The sequence below is a fragment of the Mustelus asterias genome, chromosome 18 (assembly GCF_964213995.1).
Source record: "Mustelus asterias chromosome 18, sMusAst1.hap1.1, whole genome shotgun sequence".
Taxonomy (NCBI): Eukaryota; Metazoa; Chordata; class Chondrichthyes; order Carcharhiniformes; family Triakidae; genus Mustelus; species Mustelus asterias.
In genome coordinates, this window is record NC_135818.1 from 68,272,342 (window position 1) to 68,293,516 (window position 21,175).

At 39.2% G+C, this 21,175-nt stretch overlaps 1 protein-coding gene across 4 annotated transcripts in view; it reads right to left on the reverse strand.

Moving 5' to 3' along the window:
• Nucleotides 1–3,853: 3,853 nt before the first annotated feature.
• The window catches only part of atxn3 (ataxin 3), a 38,679-nt gene continuing 21,357 nt past the window's right edge, over nucleotides 3,854–21,175 (reverse strand). For all 4 annotated transcript variants that reach the window (XM_078234261.1, XM_078234260.1, XM_078234259.1 and 1 more), the window contains 3 exons: nucleotides 12,647–12,779; nucleotides 8,797–8,870; nucleotides 3,854–6,604 (listed from right to left, as the gene is read on the reverse strand). In XM_078234261.1, the coding sequence (XP_078090387.1) occupies nucleotides 6,513–6,604; nucleotides 8,797–8,870; nucleotides 12,647–12,779 (299 nt within the window). In that variant the 3' untranslated portion in view covers nucleotides 3,854–6,512. The remainder of the gene's footprint in view (nucleotides 6,605–8,796; nucleotides 8,871–12,646; nucleotides 12,780–21,175) is intronic.

A 21,175-nucleotide genomic window follows, 5' to 3' on the forward strand; every position in this document is an offset into this window, starting at 1 on the left:
CAACAACAATCCCACCCAAGTCCTAACCCCATAACCTCATGTATTTACCCTGCTAATCTCGCGGGCACTAAGGGGCAATTTACCATGGCTAATCAACCTAACCCGCACATCTTTGGAAGTTTTTTTTCCAGCATTTATCTTGGAGAGGGTGCGGAGATTTGCAAGAATGAGGTCAGGGATTCAGAACTGCAGACTTGAACACAGTATTCAAGTATGGTCTAAGCCCTAGTTATAGGATCACTCCTTGTGCTGACTTCATTTGGGGAATCTATTAAAATCTATTGGGTGCACTTGATTATCACACTCAGTTTATTCAATTAAAATGGTTTGCATGGTGTAGACTCAGTTCCTAACAGATACGGGTCCACGGCAGAAAAGTGCTCCTACAATGGCATTAATTGGCAACTTTCACAGATGTTACACAGCTATGAAGGAATAGAGAATGGTGAAGAGAGCAGAAATTTGCAAAAGGACCGATAGTTTATGCAAGTAGACAAAATGATGATCGGTACAATTTAATGTTACGAATTGAAGTAAACCATGATCGTGACAATGGAAAATAGAAATAAAATCCAAATGGTAAAATGCCGATGGCCGCAGAAATAGATGGATCAAAGGGATTTATGAACACAGGTATAGAAGTCATTAAAGCAGGTTGACAAGCGCAGACACAATGAAAAGGGCCAACAGGATGTCAGGCATTATAAGAGCTATAAGATACTACAGCAATGAAGTATCACTGCGTTCATCAGACTTCCAGTATCTGGAAAAGTGTGGTCAGTTTTAGGCACCCAATTTTACAATCAACTGACTTCGAAAGAAGCACAGCGATGATTCATAGTGAAATCTGGGGTGGGGTGATGTAACCACGGAACTAGACAATGGACAATACTCTCTGGTATTTAGGACATAATCTAATTGAAGAATTTAAAATGCTGAAGAGAACTGGTGGAGTAGAATAGGGGAATTCATAACAAAATATAGGCCCAGAATTTTATGTAACAGGGCATCAGTCTGCATGCAGTGTGAATTAGACTTGATCCTGTACCTTTTGGGTCAAAATCCGTTCACCACAAAGTTGCTAAAAGTGAGAGTTGATCACGGCGACTGCAAGACACTTGGGTATGACTGTTTATTTCCTTCACCAACGAGAACAAAAGATTGAGAAATTAAGTGAGGGTGGACTGAAAATTTCTCATCTCTGCTTTAAACAGAAAACATTAGCTTGGATTTTGCATCGAGAATAACGGTGAGCCTCACCACACTCAGCATCATCATTCCGTAAATCAAACAGTAACATCCAAAGTGTGCACACGCAGAAAGCTGGAAGTTGCTGAGCAAGATGCTCTGTTCCCCTATAGGTGGACCAAAACTGTATCTTGCCCAGAGACTCAGCATCGAAAGCTATGTAGGGATGTGAAGTTGTGCTACTTACCCACCAGCTACCCATTAAAGAGGCAGAAAAAGTTACGGTTGGTGTATTCTGCTGTAATTGAATTTTAATAGTGTGATAAATCTGCCAAACAACCTCTCTGACACAAAGTTTATAAATGTGGAGTCTCATTAATTGGGGGCGGCACGATAGCACAGTGGTTAGCACTGCTGCTTCACAGCTCCAGGCACCTGGGTTCGATTCCCGGCTTGGGTCACTGTCTGTGTGGAGTTTGCACATTCTTCTCGTGTCTGCGTGGGTTTCCTCCGGGTGCTCCGGTTTCCTCCCACAGTCCAAAGATGTGCGGGTTAGGTTGATTGGCCGTGCTAAAATTGCCCCTTAGTGTCTTGAGATGGGTAGGTTAGAGGGATTAGCGGGTAAATAAGTAGGGATATGGGGGTAGGGCCTGGGTGGGATTGTGGTCAGTGCAGACTCGATGGGCCGAATGGCCTCTTTCTACACTGTAGGGTTTCTATGATTTCTATGATTCTTCCATAATTTAGGTCAAAAGAAATCAATGTACTAATTAGCCTCAAACTAAAAGTGCCATGGTTAATACGCCAACATGTTAAGCCAATGCAGTTGAGATAAATACTGATTACCCATCATTACTACACTTGTACACCTTATGCCAACAGGCCAGCTGACAGGGTGAGGGGAACAGAGGAGCATTCTCTCCAGGTTCAGAACTATATGCTTCCTAAGACTCAGCTGTTCAGTTACAGCACTTGTGGATAGAAAATAGCATTAATGTGTTAGTCTCTGATCCTTCAATAACAGGAAAAGCAGTTTAATGTGATTGGAAGAACCAAAGGCGACGCGAGGAAACATTCTGCTTTTTAAAAAGAAAAATAAAGCAAGCTGTGATCTCAAATGCACAGTCTGAAAGGAAGCAGATTCAAAAGTAACATTCAAAAGAGAATTGAATAAATGCTTGAAGAGAAAAATGAAGGCTATGGGAAATGAGCAAAGGGAGGGAATTAACGGTAATGCTCCACCAAGGAACTGGGACAGGCACAATACAGAAGGCTGTATCATTCTATGATTCTATGTAATAGGCAGAATTTTTAAGGCAGATGAAAGAGGCACGGCTGAACCAAAGTGTAGTTTAAAAGGTTAGACAGAAGTGGAAAAGCAGGCAAGAAATGTTGCAAGCCAGACTATCAGTTACTTCATTGGCACAGATGGAAGGTTCAGTCAGGAATGTGAAGCCACAGTTGGACCAGCAAAAGGCAGCAAGAAATTCCAAAAGATCTTTGCTGTTTGATTTATCGTGCAATTTGTCACAGGGTTTTCTGCAACAGATGGATACAAGACATATGTTTTAAAGTTTATTTATTAGTCACAAGTCGGCTTACATTAACACTGCAATGAAGTTACTGTGAAAATCTCCTAGTCGTCACACTCTGGCGCCTTTTTGGGTACACTGAGGGAGAATTTAGCATGGCCAATCCACTTAACCAGCACATCTTTTGGACTGTGGGAGGAAACTGGAGAACCCGGAAGAAACCCATGCAGACACGGGGAAAATGTGCAAACTCCACACAGACAGTGACTCAAGCCAGGAATTGAACCCGGGTCCCTGGTGCTGTGAGGTAGCAGTGCTAACCACCGTGCCACCAGTTGTGGACAAAAACTTGGGAAACAATATCTATACAGAATAAGGCCATCACAAAATCCAAAAAGTGTGAGCGCACCACTAGATATTAATCAATAAAACATTAACATGTTTGGGTTAAGAATGTCTAGTGAACCACTGGATTTGATAACTGTGGATGATTCATAGAAAGCTTCCATAGGCATATTTGAACAAAGTGCAGAAAGATTAGAAAAGATATAACCTGCAAAGCCAAATGATCAAAGCATTCAGTATTTATCTGTAATCATAATCACAAGAAACATAGTTGCAGTTAGTTGTCTGCTTAATGTATTGAATTCCTAACCTACTGATGAAATTAAACATTATGGAAGGATTTACGATCTCCAAAATTATTTTTTTATTCTTTAAAAAAATTGGTGAGAGAAATGTTGTTCAAACATTCCCATCCTAATTGACTTTTTCTTTGGCTTAAATGCTCAAAATAATTAGCCGGTTTGCTGTCAATGAGCATTTAAAAAAAATCTGTATTTCCTGTTACCTTATTTCATTCAGACTTGCACTGCAAAATTGGAATCTAGACAGTGGCCGCACACGCCTAAAGACCGGAAATTCCCGTCGGAGGTCAACGGACCTTTCAATGGTCTGCCAAATTTTCTTTCCCGCCCACTACAATTCACACAGTGGGAAATTTCTGGTCATTATCTCCACAAGACAGAATTGGGCATTTAACCAGCAAAAACATGCACACATGCCAGATGTGCTTATCACATCATTACGTCGCTTCACTTCCTGACACTCGTGTCAAATAAAACACACGCGCTAAGCTCCAAAAATGCAATTTTATTTGATACACAGCAACATGGATACTATTTTAGAGACCAACACATCTTATCTCCAGTGTGCACACGCAAAAAGCATTGCAAAGCACAATTAATCATACTTTACGTCATAAACCTTCTTGACAAAGTGAAACAATTGTTTCTTCCAACATTCTTTACAATCTTAATTTTGTTTTTCAATGAAGCAGAGTTAAAATTGCAATATTTCTTTCTTCAGGCAACTTTTATTACATAGAATTTAAAATCCAAGCTTCAGAAATACAACCAACATAAAAGTATTGCAACTGTTTCAGGAAACACTTGAAACATTGCCGCATCTTTTAAAAATATAAAATAGCCAGAGAATTTTAGTAGTTGCAAGTTATGCTATAGTTTGGTTGCAACACTATTAAAAACACACAAAGTTGCAAAAAGAGGCAAGTTCCGGTTTTCATTTTCGACTCAATGCTTTCCTCTCAAAAGCATCGACTACAACTGAGGTAAAGTTCTACAGGCTTAGTAGTCTCCCTCTTGCTCCATATACAAGCTATTGTTCCCATAGGCCTCAACACTTGACCAGCAACAGGTTGTTCCTCATCAGAGGCCAAGGAGGACTTGAGTGATTTCCCCATGTTACACTAGGTACTACGAGGTCAGTCATTCTACCTGTTGTCAAACCAACTGAGATCAGGTAACTCTTTCCAGTCTATGGATTGGATCTGGCTAAGACATTCTTTTACAGAATTTTCCATGACAAATTTGTGTCTCTTGCTAGAAGTGAAAATACTAAACTTCCTGGTGAGTCAACAGTTAAAGGTAGTGCATGATCTAGCACTTTGCCACAAAGAAGATGATTTTATGTTCCATTTCTGGCCTTTGCCATCCTAATTGAGATGAATCAACTGATCAATGTGCCTGCTGCAGTTAGCCTCAGTGTCCCCAGGCTAGGTGATAGAAGAGAGAAGGAAAAGGTGAAGAAAATAAGCCTCATCCTGACCACTTTCACAGGCTTCTGCTCAAAGATGTGCGATTCCTTCTATGCAGATAATGCAGCTCAGCCATGATTCTACTGTACCACCCTGTTCTCCACATCACACCGCCCCGTCCCAGCCCATATTGACATGCACTGTTTAGACCAGTGTGTGAAGAATACCACTTGCACCATAGTGCAGGAAGGCTGCTGGTTCCTTCAAAACTGTGCTCCAGGTTATGTCAAAATGTTTGGGCAAAGGCAGACTAACAAGGGAATGCAATAAAATGCAGAAATTCTTTCTCAAATTCGCGTTAATTTAAAAAAATGCATTTTACAATTTAAAATCATGTTCTTGGAATATGGGCAACAAAGGTAAAGAAACATTTTTGGGCTGAGGACATTAAGAGTCCAGCATTGGAAGTAGGTTCTCTTCCCCATTGGTCATTAGAGAACCAGTTGAATTTTAATGAAAATCTAGCAATTTTCATGGTCAATTTTTCCTGGTCAAAGCCCACTTATTATTGGAATCTGCCACATCAGGATTGAACCCCCCATTTCTCACTCCAGTACTGTGACCACCAGGCTACAGTAGCTACAGCATTATTCAGAAGGCCTAAATTTGAGGGATGGACAAATAACCACTCTCATCTGCCAGAGGTTAAGACTTTTAAAGCATGCAGAAGAAAGGATAAAAGATTGCAACAGGTTACACTGTTTTATCTTGGTCCATACAAACACATGAACTTCATACAGACATTAACATGTAGTGTAAGCAATGAAAGGTCTCAATAAACAGCAATTTTAACTGTGTTTATATTATACAATCAGGAATACAGCATACAATCAGTAAAATGCACACAGCTAGCATCTACTCTGTTACATTTCCCAGTGAAAATCTCGATATGAAACCACATCTTTTTTTAAACGACAGAGTTGACCTCACATTCAAGTGCAGTTTTCTCTATTTCACCCAACTCCATTTTATACATTTATGTTCCCTGGTATGATCTTCTCAAAAGTGAAGTTAACAGGTTAAATTGCAGATTCAAAGCCTGAAAATAGAATCTGCATGGTTTTGTACTACACATTAAAACAGAATAAGAATTGTGTGTTAGAACAATTGAACAGCATTTAAATACCAAGACCAGGTCAACATCCAAAGCAAAAACAGCTCTGCAAACTTTCAAGCATCAAACAAACCCCACAAAGCTCAAGTGCTTGTTGCATACCATCCCCCTTGACATGTCCAGAGTTTAAAATGTACCTGATTCTGACATAGGCAACAGTTAAGGGATTTATACAAGTATATTTTCAAAAAGTAAACACATCAACATTTGTTTTCTTAGATCCCATCATTGGTTGTACAATTAGATCAGAAAATGCCAAAAACTCAAGATTTTTAATGGGTGCAAAAATCTTTCAACTCTCTCCCGTAATTTACTCAACCATGTTGTGTACGAAGAGGACTTTTCATGAGATAAGGTGCGACAATTGAAGACCACAAACTGAAAATCTTGTAGATTTATACCACAAATGATCCCATAAGTCAACCACAATGCTCTTTGCATCAAGAGTGAACATAATCTTTGCTCTCTCTGAAAACATGTATATTTGTCTTTGTGGTTGAGGTACAAGGGGAATGTAGTACAAGTATATCAGTAATGGGAATACTGTAGATTCATTTTCGTATTAACTTCCTTTCCCCTTTGAATTATCATTGGCACCAGCTTCTAGCGAATTCAACACATCTGCTTGAGGCAGTTCTTGTTCAGTCACACTAGCTATTAATAAAGGAAAAAAAAATGCGGTTTTAAGTATCACAACTTTTATAAGTCAATGAAGGAAGGGTGCCCTCATCTATACCTTGAAAAACCTGATTTTTTAGCTTCATTTTTAGCTTTCCTACGCTACTTGGTGCAGAGGCTGAACGAGGAAAGCAGTGAAGATATCAGAGAAACTTGGGCGGGCAGTAAAGAGAGTGAGGATTTTGAAAAGGAGAGGAGTGGAACAAGATGAGATGCTCAAAAGGAGAAGAAAGTGCCAAGGGAGTAAGGGAACAGACCAACATGTAATTTGCCACCACAATGATCTGGGCATAACAAATGGGCATTGTCCAAGTACCAGTTTCTCTCAGGGATGTTTCTGTGCTGAGCAATTACTTATCCTTGATGATTTCCAATTCTGTCTCAATTCATCATACAGTATCTCCTTAGAATTCATCACCTGCAAGGTGAATTTGCCAACCTGTATTCATGGCTGCCACCTTGACCCTGCCATCTCATGTGGCCTCAACTCTATCATTTTAACCACTGATAAGGCCATATTGATCACCCCCTTGTGCTCCCCAAACACATCCTCATTCCACCTCTGAAACCCACTTCCTTCTGCAACCGTCTCTGGAATAAACATGTCACTTACAGCTGGGCCTCCAGAAAGTTTCATTCTGCACTGGACTGGACTTCCAAAGTCCCAACCATCGAACCTTGGCCCTCCATTTACTACGACACTTCTTGCTCAGTCACAGGTCGGCCTAGCCGCACCCTCATCTCTACCTTCGATAACCTAGTTCTAATTAAAACCGTTACTCTCTCTCACCATGGCCAATTCACCTGGCGTGGCCCTCTTCTCTGTTAGCGTAAGTACAAGGGCATAGCCTTGAAAAGATATGGCATACAAGTGGTTTAACCATTCATGACCAGATCTGGCTGCACCACATAAAACACTATCAAGCCCTGCTCTTGTCTGCCAAACAGCCGGTTATTTCAGAATTAACCTAAAATGCAAAGAGAGCCCCAGTTTCTTTCCTCTACTGCGAACATCTTCTGAAAGACCTTTCTCATCGCCTCCACCCTCACCCAAACAAACACAAAGCACTTGTGGACTTCTTTGTCACTAAGACTGAGACTAACTGATTAGGTACCTTAGCCACCTTTTCATTAGCCCACCTGGCCAAACTTCTTCTAAGATTCAATCCTGTCATAACTCTGAGCTTTCAACTTCCTCCCCATCTCCCCTCATGCCCTCTCTGAGCTCAGGTTGTCCATGAGAACCACATCCTTTTCTCTTGTTAGCTAATATTGTTAACAGTTCATTCTCTTCAGGTACTATCTCCTTCTTCTTCAGTACAGAGAGAGCAGGATGTCTTGGTACATGGTCCTATACAGCTTCAGTAAGACATCCTTGCTCCTGTACTCGAGTCCTCTTGCAGTGAAGGCCAACATACAATTTGCCTTCCTAACGGCTTGCTGCACTGGTTTTCAGTGACTAGTGTAATACGACACCCAGGTCCCTTTGTACAACAACATTTCCCAATCCATCGCTATTTAAATAATACTTTGCCATTCTGTTCTTCCTACTGACATGGATAACTTCACGCTTATCCATGTTATACTGCATCTGCTGTATAATTACCCACTCACTCAACTTATCTAAATCATCTTAAAGCTTTTTTAGATCCTCCTCACCACTCACATTCCCACCTTGTTTTGTGTCTTCAGCAAACTTGGAAACTTGCATTAGACTCTGACATTCAAATCATTGATATGTATTGCGAATAGCTGGGGTCCAAGCATTCAACCCTGCGGTACCCCACTAGTTGCTACCTGCCACATTTGCCATTAAACCTACCTGTGACCAAGTGTTTGGTCCTCCCTTTTAATATCTTGTGGTCCGATGCCAAATTTTAATTTATTCTTCTGTCATGCGTCTTGGGACCCTCTTATGTTAAACACAAGTTATCACTTGTGATATTAGTAGGATATGGTCCATACTAATCACTTATCAACTCCAATTGGTGCCTCACAACAAAACCAAAATTAAAAACCTACATCTTGGCTCCTCAGGAATTCTTGAATCTAAGTTTTGTCTGCAGGACTTTATTAAAAAGGATTACAAGCTTTACAGCATATAACGAAATGTATGTATTTTACATCGTATTGCTTATTCAGTAGGATTAAAATATCAGGAAACATACCCAAATTTGGCTTCGGTGTTGCAGAGTTTTGTTTTTCTGGATGATCCGAAATTTCTGATTGTACACGTTGCTTTCTGCTTGGAACAAAATATATACATTGTATAATAAGCCTAGCAGTACTTGCACGTCCTATATATAGCCAGGCATTCTCTACTGGGTTAAATTACCTGTGAACAGTATTGATTATTGTTTTAACATGTGAGAAGTGATATATACATACAAAATATATATATTATATATATATATGATATATATTTAAAAAAGCACTAAACAAAGTTTTAAATAATTTTAATTCTTAAGGAGTGTCATGATTTATTTGAAGATATTTATCTTTTAACATCTGAACTTGACAAATGTAGGATTTTGGGGGAGATTTGATACTGGAATGTGTTTACTCCTTTTGCATAGGGTTTTTCGTCGACTGGATGCACTAGATTATCAAATTATTTATGGGGCCTGGATTCTATTCAAGTCAAATGACCAATCTGTTGATTTAGATTTTAATGGTATGAAGGGATATGGGGAGGAAGCGGGAATAGGGCATTGAGTTAGGGGATCAGCCGTGATCACATTGAAAGGTGGAGCAGGCTCAAAGGCCTACTCCTAGTTTCTCTGTTTGCCCGTCAGGACCAGTTCCTCACGGATGTGGGTTAACAGCACAAAAACACTCCTAAATTGGCATTCACTGGAAACTTTCATAGATGTTTTGACGCCTTTGACAAGGTCCCGCATGGGAGGTTAGTTAGGAAGGTTCAGTCGCTAGGTATACATGGAGAGGTAGTAAATTGGATTAGACATTGGCTCAATGGAAGAAGCCAGAGAGTGGTAGTGGAGGATTGCTTCTCTGAGTGGAAGCCTGTGACTAGTGGTGTGCCGCAGGGATCAGTGCTGGGTCCATTGTTGTTTGTCATCTATATCAATGATCTGGATGATAATGTGGTAAATTGGATCAGCAAATTTGCTGATGATACAAAGATTGGAGGTGTAGTGGACAGTGAGGAAGGTTTTCAAAGCTTGCAGAGGGAGTTGGACCAGCTAGAAAAATGGGCTGAAAAATGGCAGATGGAGTTTAATGCAGACAAGTGTGAGATATTGCACTTTGGAAGGACAAACAAAAGTAGAACATACAAGGTAAATGGTAGGACACTGAAGAGTGCAGTAGAACAGAGGGATCTGGGAATACAGATACATAATTCCCTAAAAGTGGTGTCACAGGTAGATAGGGTCGTAAAGAGTGCTTTTGGTACATTGGCCTTTATAAATCAAAGTATTGAGTATAAGAGTTGGAATGTTATGGTGAGGTTGTATAAGACATTGGTGAGGCAGAATTTAGAGTATTGCGTGCAGTTTTGGTCACCTAATTACAGGAAAGATATTAATAAGGTTGAAAGAGTGCAAAGAAGGTTTACAAGGATGTTGCCGGGACTTGAGAAACTGAGTTTGAATAGGTTAGGACTTTATTCCCTGGAACGTAGAAGAATGAGGGGAGATTTGACAGAGGTGTATAAAATTATGATGGGTATAGATAGAGTGAACGCAAGCAGGCTTTTTCCACTGAGGCTAGGGGAGAAAAAAACTAGAGGACATGGGTGAAGGGGAAAAAGTTTAAAGGGAATATTAGGAGGGGCTTCTTCACACAGAGAGTGGTGGGAGTGTGGAATGAGCTGCCAGGTGAAGTGGTGAATGCGGGTTCACTTTTAACATTTAAGAAAAACTTGGACAGGTACATGGATGAGAGGGGTGTGGAGGCATATGGTCCAGGTGCAGGTCAGTGGGACTAGGCAGAAAAATGGTTCGGCACAGCCAGGAAGGGCCAAAAGGCCTGTTTCTGAGCTGTAATGTTCTATGGTTCTATGTCACTTCTTTTTGTTACATTTGTTCATGGGATGTGAACATTGCTGGCAAGGCCAGCAAAAGTGGCCTCTCTCTGATTCCCCTCTCAGGTGGTGGTAAGTTGCCTTCTTTCACCAGTATAGCCCATCTTGTGCATGTGTCCACAGTGCAGTTTAGGAGGGAGTCCCTGGATTTTAATTCTGCAAGTGAAGAAGTGGTGATATATTTCCAAGTTGGGATGATGCATGGCACAGAGGGGAACCTGCAGGCTGGCATGTTCCCATGCATCTGCTGCCCTTGTCCTTCGAGGTGATGGAGGTTATGGGTTTGGATGGTACTGTCAAAATAGTCTTAGTGAGTTACTGCAGTGCATTTCGCAGATGATACACAACAGCCACTTTGCACCAAAGATGGAGGGAGTGAAGATCTAAGTTTGTGGATAGCCAAAGCCAACTGCTTTGTGCTGGATGGTGTTGAGCTTCTCAAGTGCAGTTGGGGTTGCACTCATCCAGGCAAGTAGACAGAATTTCATCACACTCCTTGTAAATGGTGGACAACTTTGGGGCGTCTCACCACAGTATTCGCGACATCTAATCTGTTCTTGTAGTCACAATATTTTTATCACTCATCCAGCAAATTTTCTGGTCAATGGTAACGTCCAGGATGTTAATAGTGGGGGATTCAGTGATACTAACGCAGTTGAACAAGAGGAGATGGTGAGATTCTCCCCTGTTGGAGATATTATTGCCCAACACTTGTGACACAAATGTTACCTGCCACATATCAGCCCTAGGCTGAATATTGTCCAGGTCTTGCTGCATGTGAGAAGGAATAAATGGATAAAAAGATTTAGGGATGCAAGTGTCAATAAAGCAGATTGACAAGTGCAAATGTGAAGCAAAGGACCAGGAGGATTCCAGGCCTCATCACAAAACATTTCAAAGTCATGAGATATTATTTCATTGACTTGCCTTCATATGGAATAATGTGGCCAGCTTTTGGCATCTAATCTAGTAATAAACTGACCTTGAAAGGAACCCAGTAATAATTCACAGGATGATACCTGGGGTGAAAGGACTTAACAATCAGAGACTAGATAATGAATAATATTCTTTGGCAAGTTAAAGGGTTATCTATTGAAGAATTTAAAATATTAAAAGGGCATGAGATCTTTAAATTCAAACTAAGCTGACGAAAAGCAAATCCAGGAAACATTTCTTCACACAGAAGAACTGTGTGACTGTGAAAACAAAAAATAAACCACAGATGTAGAATCAATTAAGGATTGAAAATGAATGTAGATAATTAATTTGGAAGGTGATGTATTAAGGAACATGGAGGGCAGGGAATTGGAAATGGAATAGCAGTGTTATCACAGCTAACAAAGGAGTCAGAACAGGCACAATGGCCTAATCTTGATCGTATGTAATTTCACGCAGATGGCTGGAAGAAACTGAACACCATTCAAACTTGTAAAATTATGCCAAAAGCAAAATACTGCAGATGCTGGAAATCTGCAAAAAAAATAGAAAAGGTTGCTGATACTCAGCAGGTCAGGTGGCAGCTGTGAAAAACAAATTCCACAGCTATTGTCTGACCTGCCGAGTATTTCCAGTAATTTCTCTTATCTGTAAAAGTACTGTCTATTCTTTTGAGACGAGGGTTCAGAAATGGCTGAGACCAGAGTAGGGAGAAAAGGAGCAAGCAAGCTACTTTCCACTGCAGCTGATGGTATATGTCCAGTTGTCAAGTGCTCAATGCTGGCACTGATGTCTCAAATAGAATTCCCAGTTCTCACTTCAACATTTCTTGTTTTAATGTGCACAAAAGATAATTGAAATAAATACATCTGTAAAGTCAATATTAAACAAGAATAAAAAAAAGCTTCAGAAAAACTGACGTGTTAATACTGTTAAAGGTGTAAAGAAATTAGGTTCTCAAAGAGGCAAAGTCACACACTTTCTATCATGGGCATTAAACCAAGTTTTGGAGTGGTACAAATCAACGGTCTGCTTGCCTTTCAAAGTACGCTTGTCTGTGTCTTCGTAGTTCCTCTGCTGAAGGAGTTTCGGTATGAATTGTTCTTGAAGATTGTGCAACAGCATTCTGAGATGAAGTCACCTCTGAATTTTCTGGCCCTTGCCCAAAACCTAGAGATTCATTAATAAGATTACATTATTAAAATGAAATCAATTCAAATGCTTAAAATGTTACAGTTCAATTGTGACGTACGAGAATCAACCAAACCTACAAAAGTGTTTAATTTTCTTCCCATTATATGAATTCTGTTCAATGTCATTTAAGCGGTTCTCTACCTCTTTAGGTACTGATGCAACATTGGTAATGGGAAATATCGGCCTGTGCCAATATTTTTGACATTATCATGACACAAGACTGAGTGAGCAGATTGAACTGATCTTTCCCTTTCATGGTTCTTCACATCTAGTCAATGATTGGGAATTTTCCATGTTGGAAATCTTGGTACAAAGCTTACCACTGTATGGCACAACACACTGGTCAACTCATGTACTACAGTACAAGTGCTTTTCAAAGAAGGCTATAGTAATTCGGATTAAGAGCCTCAGTGGTCATACTAGACTCTGGATACTTTTGCATATGATCATCAATGGTTAAAATTATAGCTGAAATGACGCAATTGCTAAAACATTAGAACTCTATACTCAGGATATACGTGATGTTTAGTTACTGCATGAAGTGGCACGGTTCTTATTTTACAGTTTGTTTACAGAGATCATCTTTGCTAGTCTTGAAAATATACATCCACCCTGCCTTTTTACCTTGCCTTCCTAGAGGCAGTAACTGAACCCAGTATTCATGCAAAAGACTGCCAGGAAATGTCAAAACATGGGTGGGGCATCACAGACAAATCCAAATCCCTACCCAACCAATATTCACAAACATGCATTTCCGGAAGTAGTGACTGTAGTACAATTCACATTTGCTTTCCCTCCTTCCTAACTTTAGCAGCAATTAATTACTGCCCTGGCTCACACCAGGTAAGTAAGTGAGTGAGTGAGTGAGACCGGAACCTTCTTGGTCTGTACAGTTCAGTCACAAACTACATCACATTTACCCGATGGACATTCAAGGAATTCAATTTGACAAATTACTACAGTACAATCCACAAAAGGAAAAGGGGTGTCCACTAAGGGTAGAGGAATGTATACATTTTCAAAAATGATTCACATGTACTGTTGTCACTTTTGGAAAATAGGTCCAGTTTTAATTGGGGAAAACCTTAAAACTCAGAGGAGTGCCTGAATAACACCCTTTAAAAGCAAAGTGCACTTACTGCTGTAGAATACAAAAGCCAGTTTTACATGCAATTTAATTTTACACTAATTCCATTAATGGAAATGATTTGCTCTACGTGGAAACCCCAATTTACCTAAAGTTAAACAGTAAACAATTGCAATCTAGTGGATGATTTCCCAATGATAAATAGTTCCAATAAAAAGGCCTCATGTGAAATGTCTCTACGATGATTAATCTGAGATGCATTTCCAACATTTTCTATTTGTATTTCACAATTTCAGCATTTATGTTTGTGTTCCCAATCATTCATATAATTTATGGAATCAGGTCAAGCTAGGCTGTTCTGTACTCATGACAAAGTAATTAAATACCGATAGAAATGTGAAATAAGGCCAGTTAGCCCATCTGAATTAACCCTATTATTCAGAATAATTTTCATCTCCCTTTGGGACCTATTGTTTATGTCATGTCAACCAGCTCACTGAATAACCTCCCTCCTCTGATGACGGTAATCAATCTAGTTAATGTAGCTCATTCCCTGCCAAGTCACTCCACTTCCTAAACTATAAATCTAACCTGTTTTAAATATACCTTTCTTTTGCTAGTTCTGAAACATTTGAATTGAAAACAATGTACAACAGCTGAAGTTCTGTTCCAAAACACTTCATTTTGTAATTGTTTGTATAACATTGATTGTCAAACTTCATTTAAAAACAAACAGACTCCCTGAAATGCATTTGCACAGCAGCATTTTTTTATTCATTCGTGGGACATGGGCATCACTGGCTGGCCAGCATTTATTGCCCATCCCTAGTTGCCCTTGTTTAGAGGACAGTTGAGACTCAATCACGTTGCTATATACAATGGCAAAACTGCCATAAAACTAACTCAGTTTTATAATTGGAAAGTTGGAGCAAAATAAAATTGCAATCTCATCCACGAGGAAACTGAATGGAAATTGCACATCTTCAGGATACTGGTTCCAGTAGCTTGCCCACCTTTCGGTCACAGACCTTGTATGCCGCAGAAGCTCAAATATGGAAAGGGCAGGAAATTAGTGTTAAAAGAGTGACGAAAACCAAAAATTATCAGGCACAAAAATATCTGGAAGTCTGTTTGGCCCATTAAACCTTGTTGCTTTGTTAGTGGGGTAAATGACAGGATCTTGCTGTGATAGCAAACTGAATTGATAAACAGACAGAGACTATAGAAGGACCTTTGTTATTAGAAAGTAACAATGAGATGCTGCTGGGCACAACTGGAGAAAAGGAACTGAGCTACAAATTTCCAGCATTTATATACAATCACACAAAGCTACAATCTTCTTCTTTTGGCTTCTCCCATTTTACTTGGGGTTGCCACAATGCTGGCTGATCACCTTTCCCCTTATAAGGTACAATCAGCAACGCTAACAGTTGGCCTGTCATTTTCTATTGAACGTCATATCCAAGCCGAATGTGTGTGAAGAACGAATACAGATAAAGATGTTTCCTGAGACTATAATCACTGGGCTCCTTTGGCGATGAAGCAAATTTATTCAAAAGGATCCAAGTTAGACCTTCGTACTCTTGTTTGTATTGAGCTGGCCCATCTCAGTCTGGAGAAGGGGACACTTGATACAATTCAACAAATGGCCTGAATGTTTCCCACCAGAAGTAACAGCAGGAGCACGGCAGAAGAGGGCAGAATCGGATTGGCTGGAGAAAATCTGTGACGGAATAGTTTGTGAACAGTCATGGTAAAGGAAACACAAAAATGGGAAAATACTGCACCCAGAAATGCACCAAATCCTTCCAAGGGTGGCAGGGATGGGAATGCCGGTGAGGGGCATAAATATGTCATTCAAAGAGGAACAAATAAATAAATTGCAGTTTCTGCCATTTTGAAGTCAAGCCGTCTGCTTTCCTTTGTCTGGTTTTTCACAACAAAATTCTACCCAGCAGAAACCTAATCTATTCCTTTAGTCATTTTCCAATGGGAGTAAGTTGAGTTCTTTTGGCATCTCTTCACAGCTCAATGATGAAAAGCCAGAACAATTTCTGTTTCTATGACCTTTATCCATTGCCTGTTTTTTTCTGTAACCAAATACTGAGTGTATGGCTTGCCTGAATGTATTGTGCAGGTCAATTAATACTCTCTTTGCCTTACAATTTCCAATAAGATCATAAGAAATAGGAACAGGAATAGGCCAGTCAGCCCTTTGAGCATACGCCGCCACTCAATATGATCACGGATTATCTGATTTTGGCCTGCATAACTCTTGACTCCCTTGTCAATTAAAAATCTATCTAATTTAGCCTCAAATATAGTCAATTACCTGGACCTCACTGCTTTCAGGGGAAGAGAATCCCAAAGTCTAACGACCTTCTAGAATAAAAATTTCTCCACATCTCTTTTTTAAAATGGGAGACTCCTTATTTTGAAACTGTGACTCCTAGTTCTAGATTCACTGACAAGCAGAAACATCCTACCTTTATCCATCTGGTTATGTCCCTCACAATCTTTTGTTTTAATAGGAACACCTTGCATTTTCCTAAACTCCAATGAGTATAGGTTGAACCTTAAATATGCCCAAGTGCACACAGTGCTCCAGGTGCAGTCTAAGGCCTTGAACAACTATTGCAAGACTTCCCTACTCCTGGGCTCCATTCCACTTGCAATAAAGGCCATCTTTCTATTTGCCTAACTACTTGCTGTACCTGTTTTAAAATTAGTGTATGAGATGTGGGTGTTGCTGGCTAGACCAGCATTTATTGCCCTTTAATGTTTGCCACTGATTCTCCATCGTCCTATCTTCTGACCAACTTTCCCAGTCCACTCTAGCTAACTGTCTCCATGCCCTTGTAATAGTCGTTAAATGAGCTTAAGACACAAATCCATGTTTCTCACCATCAAACTGAATGTGAAATTCTATGTTATGATCACTATTTCCTGGAGTATCCTATACTTTGATCATTTACTATGACTATTTCACCTTTACAATGCCCAAATAGCTTGTTAGCCTTCATTCTGTGCTATATCTACTGATAATAAACAGCGTATATTTGCATACTCAACCATGTCAGCATCAATACCATGTTCCCAATGTTCAGTTCCCTCTGCCCCATTACTAAGATGTTACATATCACCCCGAGAACAAATACCCTCTCTGGAATAATTAACTTTGAATTAACTTGGAAATGTAGCCTTCCATTTAGAAAGTACTCTAGAAGAGCATATAAATATTCTGAACAGAAACAGGCTTTACACATTCATTCCTACACGGCTCCTTTCTTTTGCAAGAGTTCAGGAATAACCTCTGCTTAGTACTGGTTGCACTGCAACAATACAATTCTACAGGTCAACCAGAAAAGTACTGCACAGATTAGTAACTGATATTTTAGTCAGAGCACAAACTTGCAAGAGGATGGTTAGGTCACCCGATTTGCATAATGATCATTAATATATTTTCTTTGTTCCCTATTGCCCTGTTTAAACAATTACCTCACCCACAACTTTTACCAAAACCTCCAAAGCTTTCAGTTCAGCCGAGTGACTTCTGAGCAAACTTAACAAATGTTTTCAAAAGACCAAAATAGAGAATAGCAAAACCCTTACGCAATTAGCAATATAATGACCTCAAAAAGTGCTCAATGTGGATGTGGACAACTTTTTTATAAACCCGTTTTCGTTCTTACTTTATACTTCGGATATTTTGGAACCAATGTTTGAGTTTTCCGAAATCATTTGGTATAGTTGCATTGTCTGAACTTTCAAATTTCCATTATAGTATCCCTTATATTTGCTTTAATTAAAATATATTTAAGAGCCAGAAGTGTTGGAACATATTTAGGCTATGGGCTATTGTTTGCACTTTAATCATCATTTAGGAGATAACTCACTTCCTTTAACATACCCTGTTACACCAACTAATAGTGAATCTTCAAATATTCCAATACCTCGTCGACCATTTCATCGCTGACCACTATTTTCTCCACCACCTCAGATGCATCCGCTGTCATTTGTTACTCAATAGGGAATATTAGCAACATCTTCCAGGGAAAACCACTGTGAAAAATAATTTTAGAATTCAACCGTACTATCATAACCCTCTCAGCTGTAAGTATTACTTGAAGTGTCTACAGTATTATAGCCAAAAACAATTCTAAAAATGTTTCTTCACTATTACAGAATGCACCACAACCTTAATTGCAGATTAACCCACAATTGTTTTCCCGGCTTCACAGGTTACTTAAATGGCAATAAGATAATCATCATGACGCAAAGTAATTAAAACAAGCCAGTCATTAGTTACAAAACAAAATAATTTTCAAAGATGTAAAGCATTCAATCTACCTTGCATAAATGGAGAATAATCTGTACTATGAAGAGTCAAAACAACACCTGGTAATTTAAATACCAAGATGATACAAGACATTTTATTCCCTACTATGTTACTCCAAAGGTAACCCTCAGCATAAAACAAGCCTCACTGCAGCACCCACCCACTCACCTTACTACCAAACCTAAAGAACTCTGCCAGTTTATCATCACATCGTAATTGCGTTGTGATCATTTCAACACAAAAATTAAATAGGTAACCAGAGAAAACCAAGCTTATAATGGGCTTATACTATAATCATGAGTCACCAAGAAATCTGTCAACAAAATTAAACTCCCTAGATTTCAATTATAAAAGAAATGTTTTTCTTTTGATTCAAATCGGGAAAAAGAATATGTTAGAAAATAACACTGCCTGTTAATCTGCAGTCCATTTTATGAGCAGCCATTCAATTTCCCATGGCATTGCATTTTGGGTGCCAAATAACATGGTCACACCCATGCTGGCTTCTGCTGTCTTTATGCAGCTGTGTTTCTCACTCTTTTTCATTTCTCTTCTTTATGTTTTTCTCCCCCTTAAATCTTGTTTTTATTTCCCTGATGTTATCTCCTCCGTATTTTTCTTCCTTCCTTTCAGATGGAATGGAGAGAAGGAGAAAGAAAGCCGCTAATGGTTGCAGCAGTGGAGGAATAAAATGTAGCCCCCGGCACTCCCCATTTCCAAGCCATCCCCAAATCACTCATGCCCCTCAAATCTGTCCAACTTTTAAAAATCTGCTTAACTATTTAATCAGATGCCTCAACTCAATTTTAAATGCCATTGTTCTATATGCCTCAATATCTGTACCGTACAAAAAACTATTAGTTTTCAAAATTTCAGTTGACCCAACAACCACAGCCTTTCAGGGGAAAAAAGTGAGTTCCAGATTTTCACTGCCCATTTGGGTGAATAGTCCTGGATGATTTTCCTCCTTAATGGGCTGGCCCTAATTTTAATATGATGCCCTCTTGTTTTGAATTCCCCACCAAAAGAAATGAGGTTTTCTGTAGCTATCCTATTGAATACCTTAATTGTTTTAAACACCTTTTTTAGATTACCCTTCAACCTTCTAAACTCAAGGGGATATAAACTGAATTCTATCAGTTATAACATCATACTTCCCCACAATAAATTCCACCTGCCATTGCTTTGCCTACACAATTAAGCTGTTCTGATTCCATCTACATAACTTCTCAATTTACTGCTTCTGTACCCCCTAACATAGTTTCAGCTGCAACTCTTGTTTCCTTCAGCCAAGTCATTAGCATATATGGTGAAAATGTGTGGTCACATACAGTTCCTTGGAAAACACCATTTGTCATTACCCTGCCAATCAAAGACAAACCCTTTATATCTCTATTTTGTCTCATATCTTCCCAACCAACTACCAACTGTGTCACAACCTGACCTACAACTCTATGCACTTTCATTTTTGTCAATCTGCTTATCAAATACCAAGTATAAACATAAAAAGTCAACATTTCAGATTGTTGATCCTTGTCAGGTCATCCACATGAAACATTCTTGTTTCTCTCTCCACAGATGGTACCTGACGTGCTGAATGTTTCCAGCACTTTCTGTTATTTCAGATTCTCAACATTTTTTTGTACCCTTATCAAAGGCTATCTGGTGGTCCAAACGCATAGCATTCACAGGCTCTTCTCCCCTTTCCACAACGCTTCCTCAAAAAAATTGTAACTGGATAAGCCAAACATAACCTACCCTTCATAAATCCATGCTGACTCTCTGGTCAACTCATACTTGTCCAAATGTTCAGCCATTCTGTCTCTGATGATAAGATTCCAGTAACTTTTCCACAACTGATATTAAATTGATGGGTCTATAGTTACATGGTTTCTCCCTCATACCTAGGAAATTCTGTGGTCTTGAAATGAAAACTTTATGGAACGCATTAAAGGAAAATTCAGTGGGTGCATTTAATCACTCTTGTAAAATATAATTTGATACATTGTTTAAACCCTTATCTTAGACATCAGAAGTGTAATTACCTATCAAAAGATTGAGAAAATGGAGTAATTTGTGAAAACGCATTGATCAGATTGGACAATCACTGCATGATATGCTCCAACTATTTAATAACATCTACTGTGTACCATAAAATCTGGGACTGATAGCATTGAAAAGGCCCATCACATTGCCACATACGGGAGTAATGGGTACGGCAAGCACTTGAAAGTTTTCAGACATAAAGCAGGTCCCATGCACTGAATATACAGTGGAATGCACTATTTTTCCTTTAAAGTTTATGTTCTTCCATGCTGTTGGTTGTTACAAGGTATTTAATAGTGGGCTGGGGTCAGAGTTTGCCTGGTTGTAGGAAAGCACCCATTTTCTGCTTAGCTCTGCATGGCTGCCATCAGTTAGTAAGGACTTCTGAACATATCCTAACACTTTATAACATCATATGCTACAGCTCCAGTACTCCATACTTTGAATATTGAATGGGTCCAGACAGTTGCACATTTAAGTTAAAAGGCTAATTTTTAATCAGTGGTTTAGAAGACAATGCATTCCTGTCAAATTTATGGAGTGAAATTCTGAAAACATTGCAGAATAGAGGTTAATTTTATAATTAACTTACTTTAGTTATAAGGAAAGATGAGAGAAATTAGGGCCTTTATCACTAGAACAGATGAGGCAAATTGGAAATCTGATACATGCGTTCACATTTGAGGGGTTTTGATAAGGGAAAATAACTGAAGAAAGGGAAAGAAAGAACACCAACAAAAAGATAGAGGAAAAAGCTAGAGGCTTCAACTTAATATTGAAAGCTGCTTTACCATGCAAAGCCTTAACAGAAAGAATGCTGGAAAAGAGGTAATCTTTAAAAAGGGAAATGGTTAAATGTGAAAAAAGCTAATTTAAAAGGATATGGGAGAAAGGGGACTA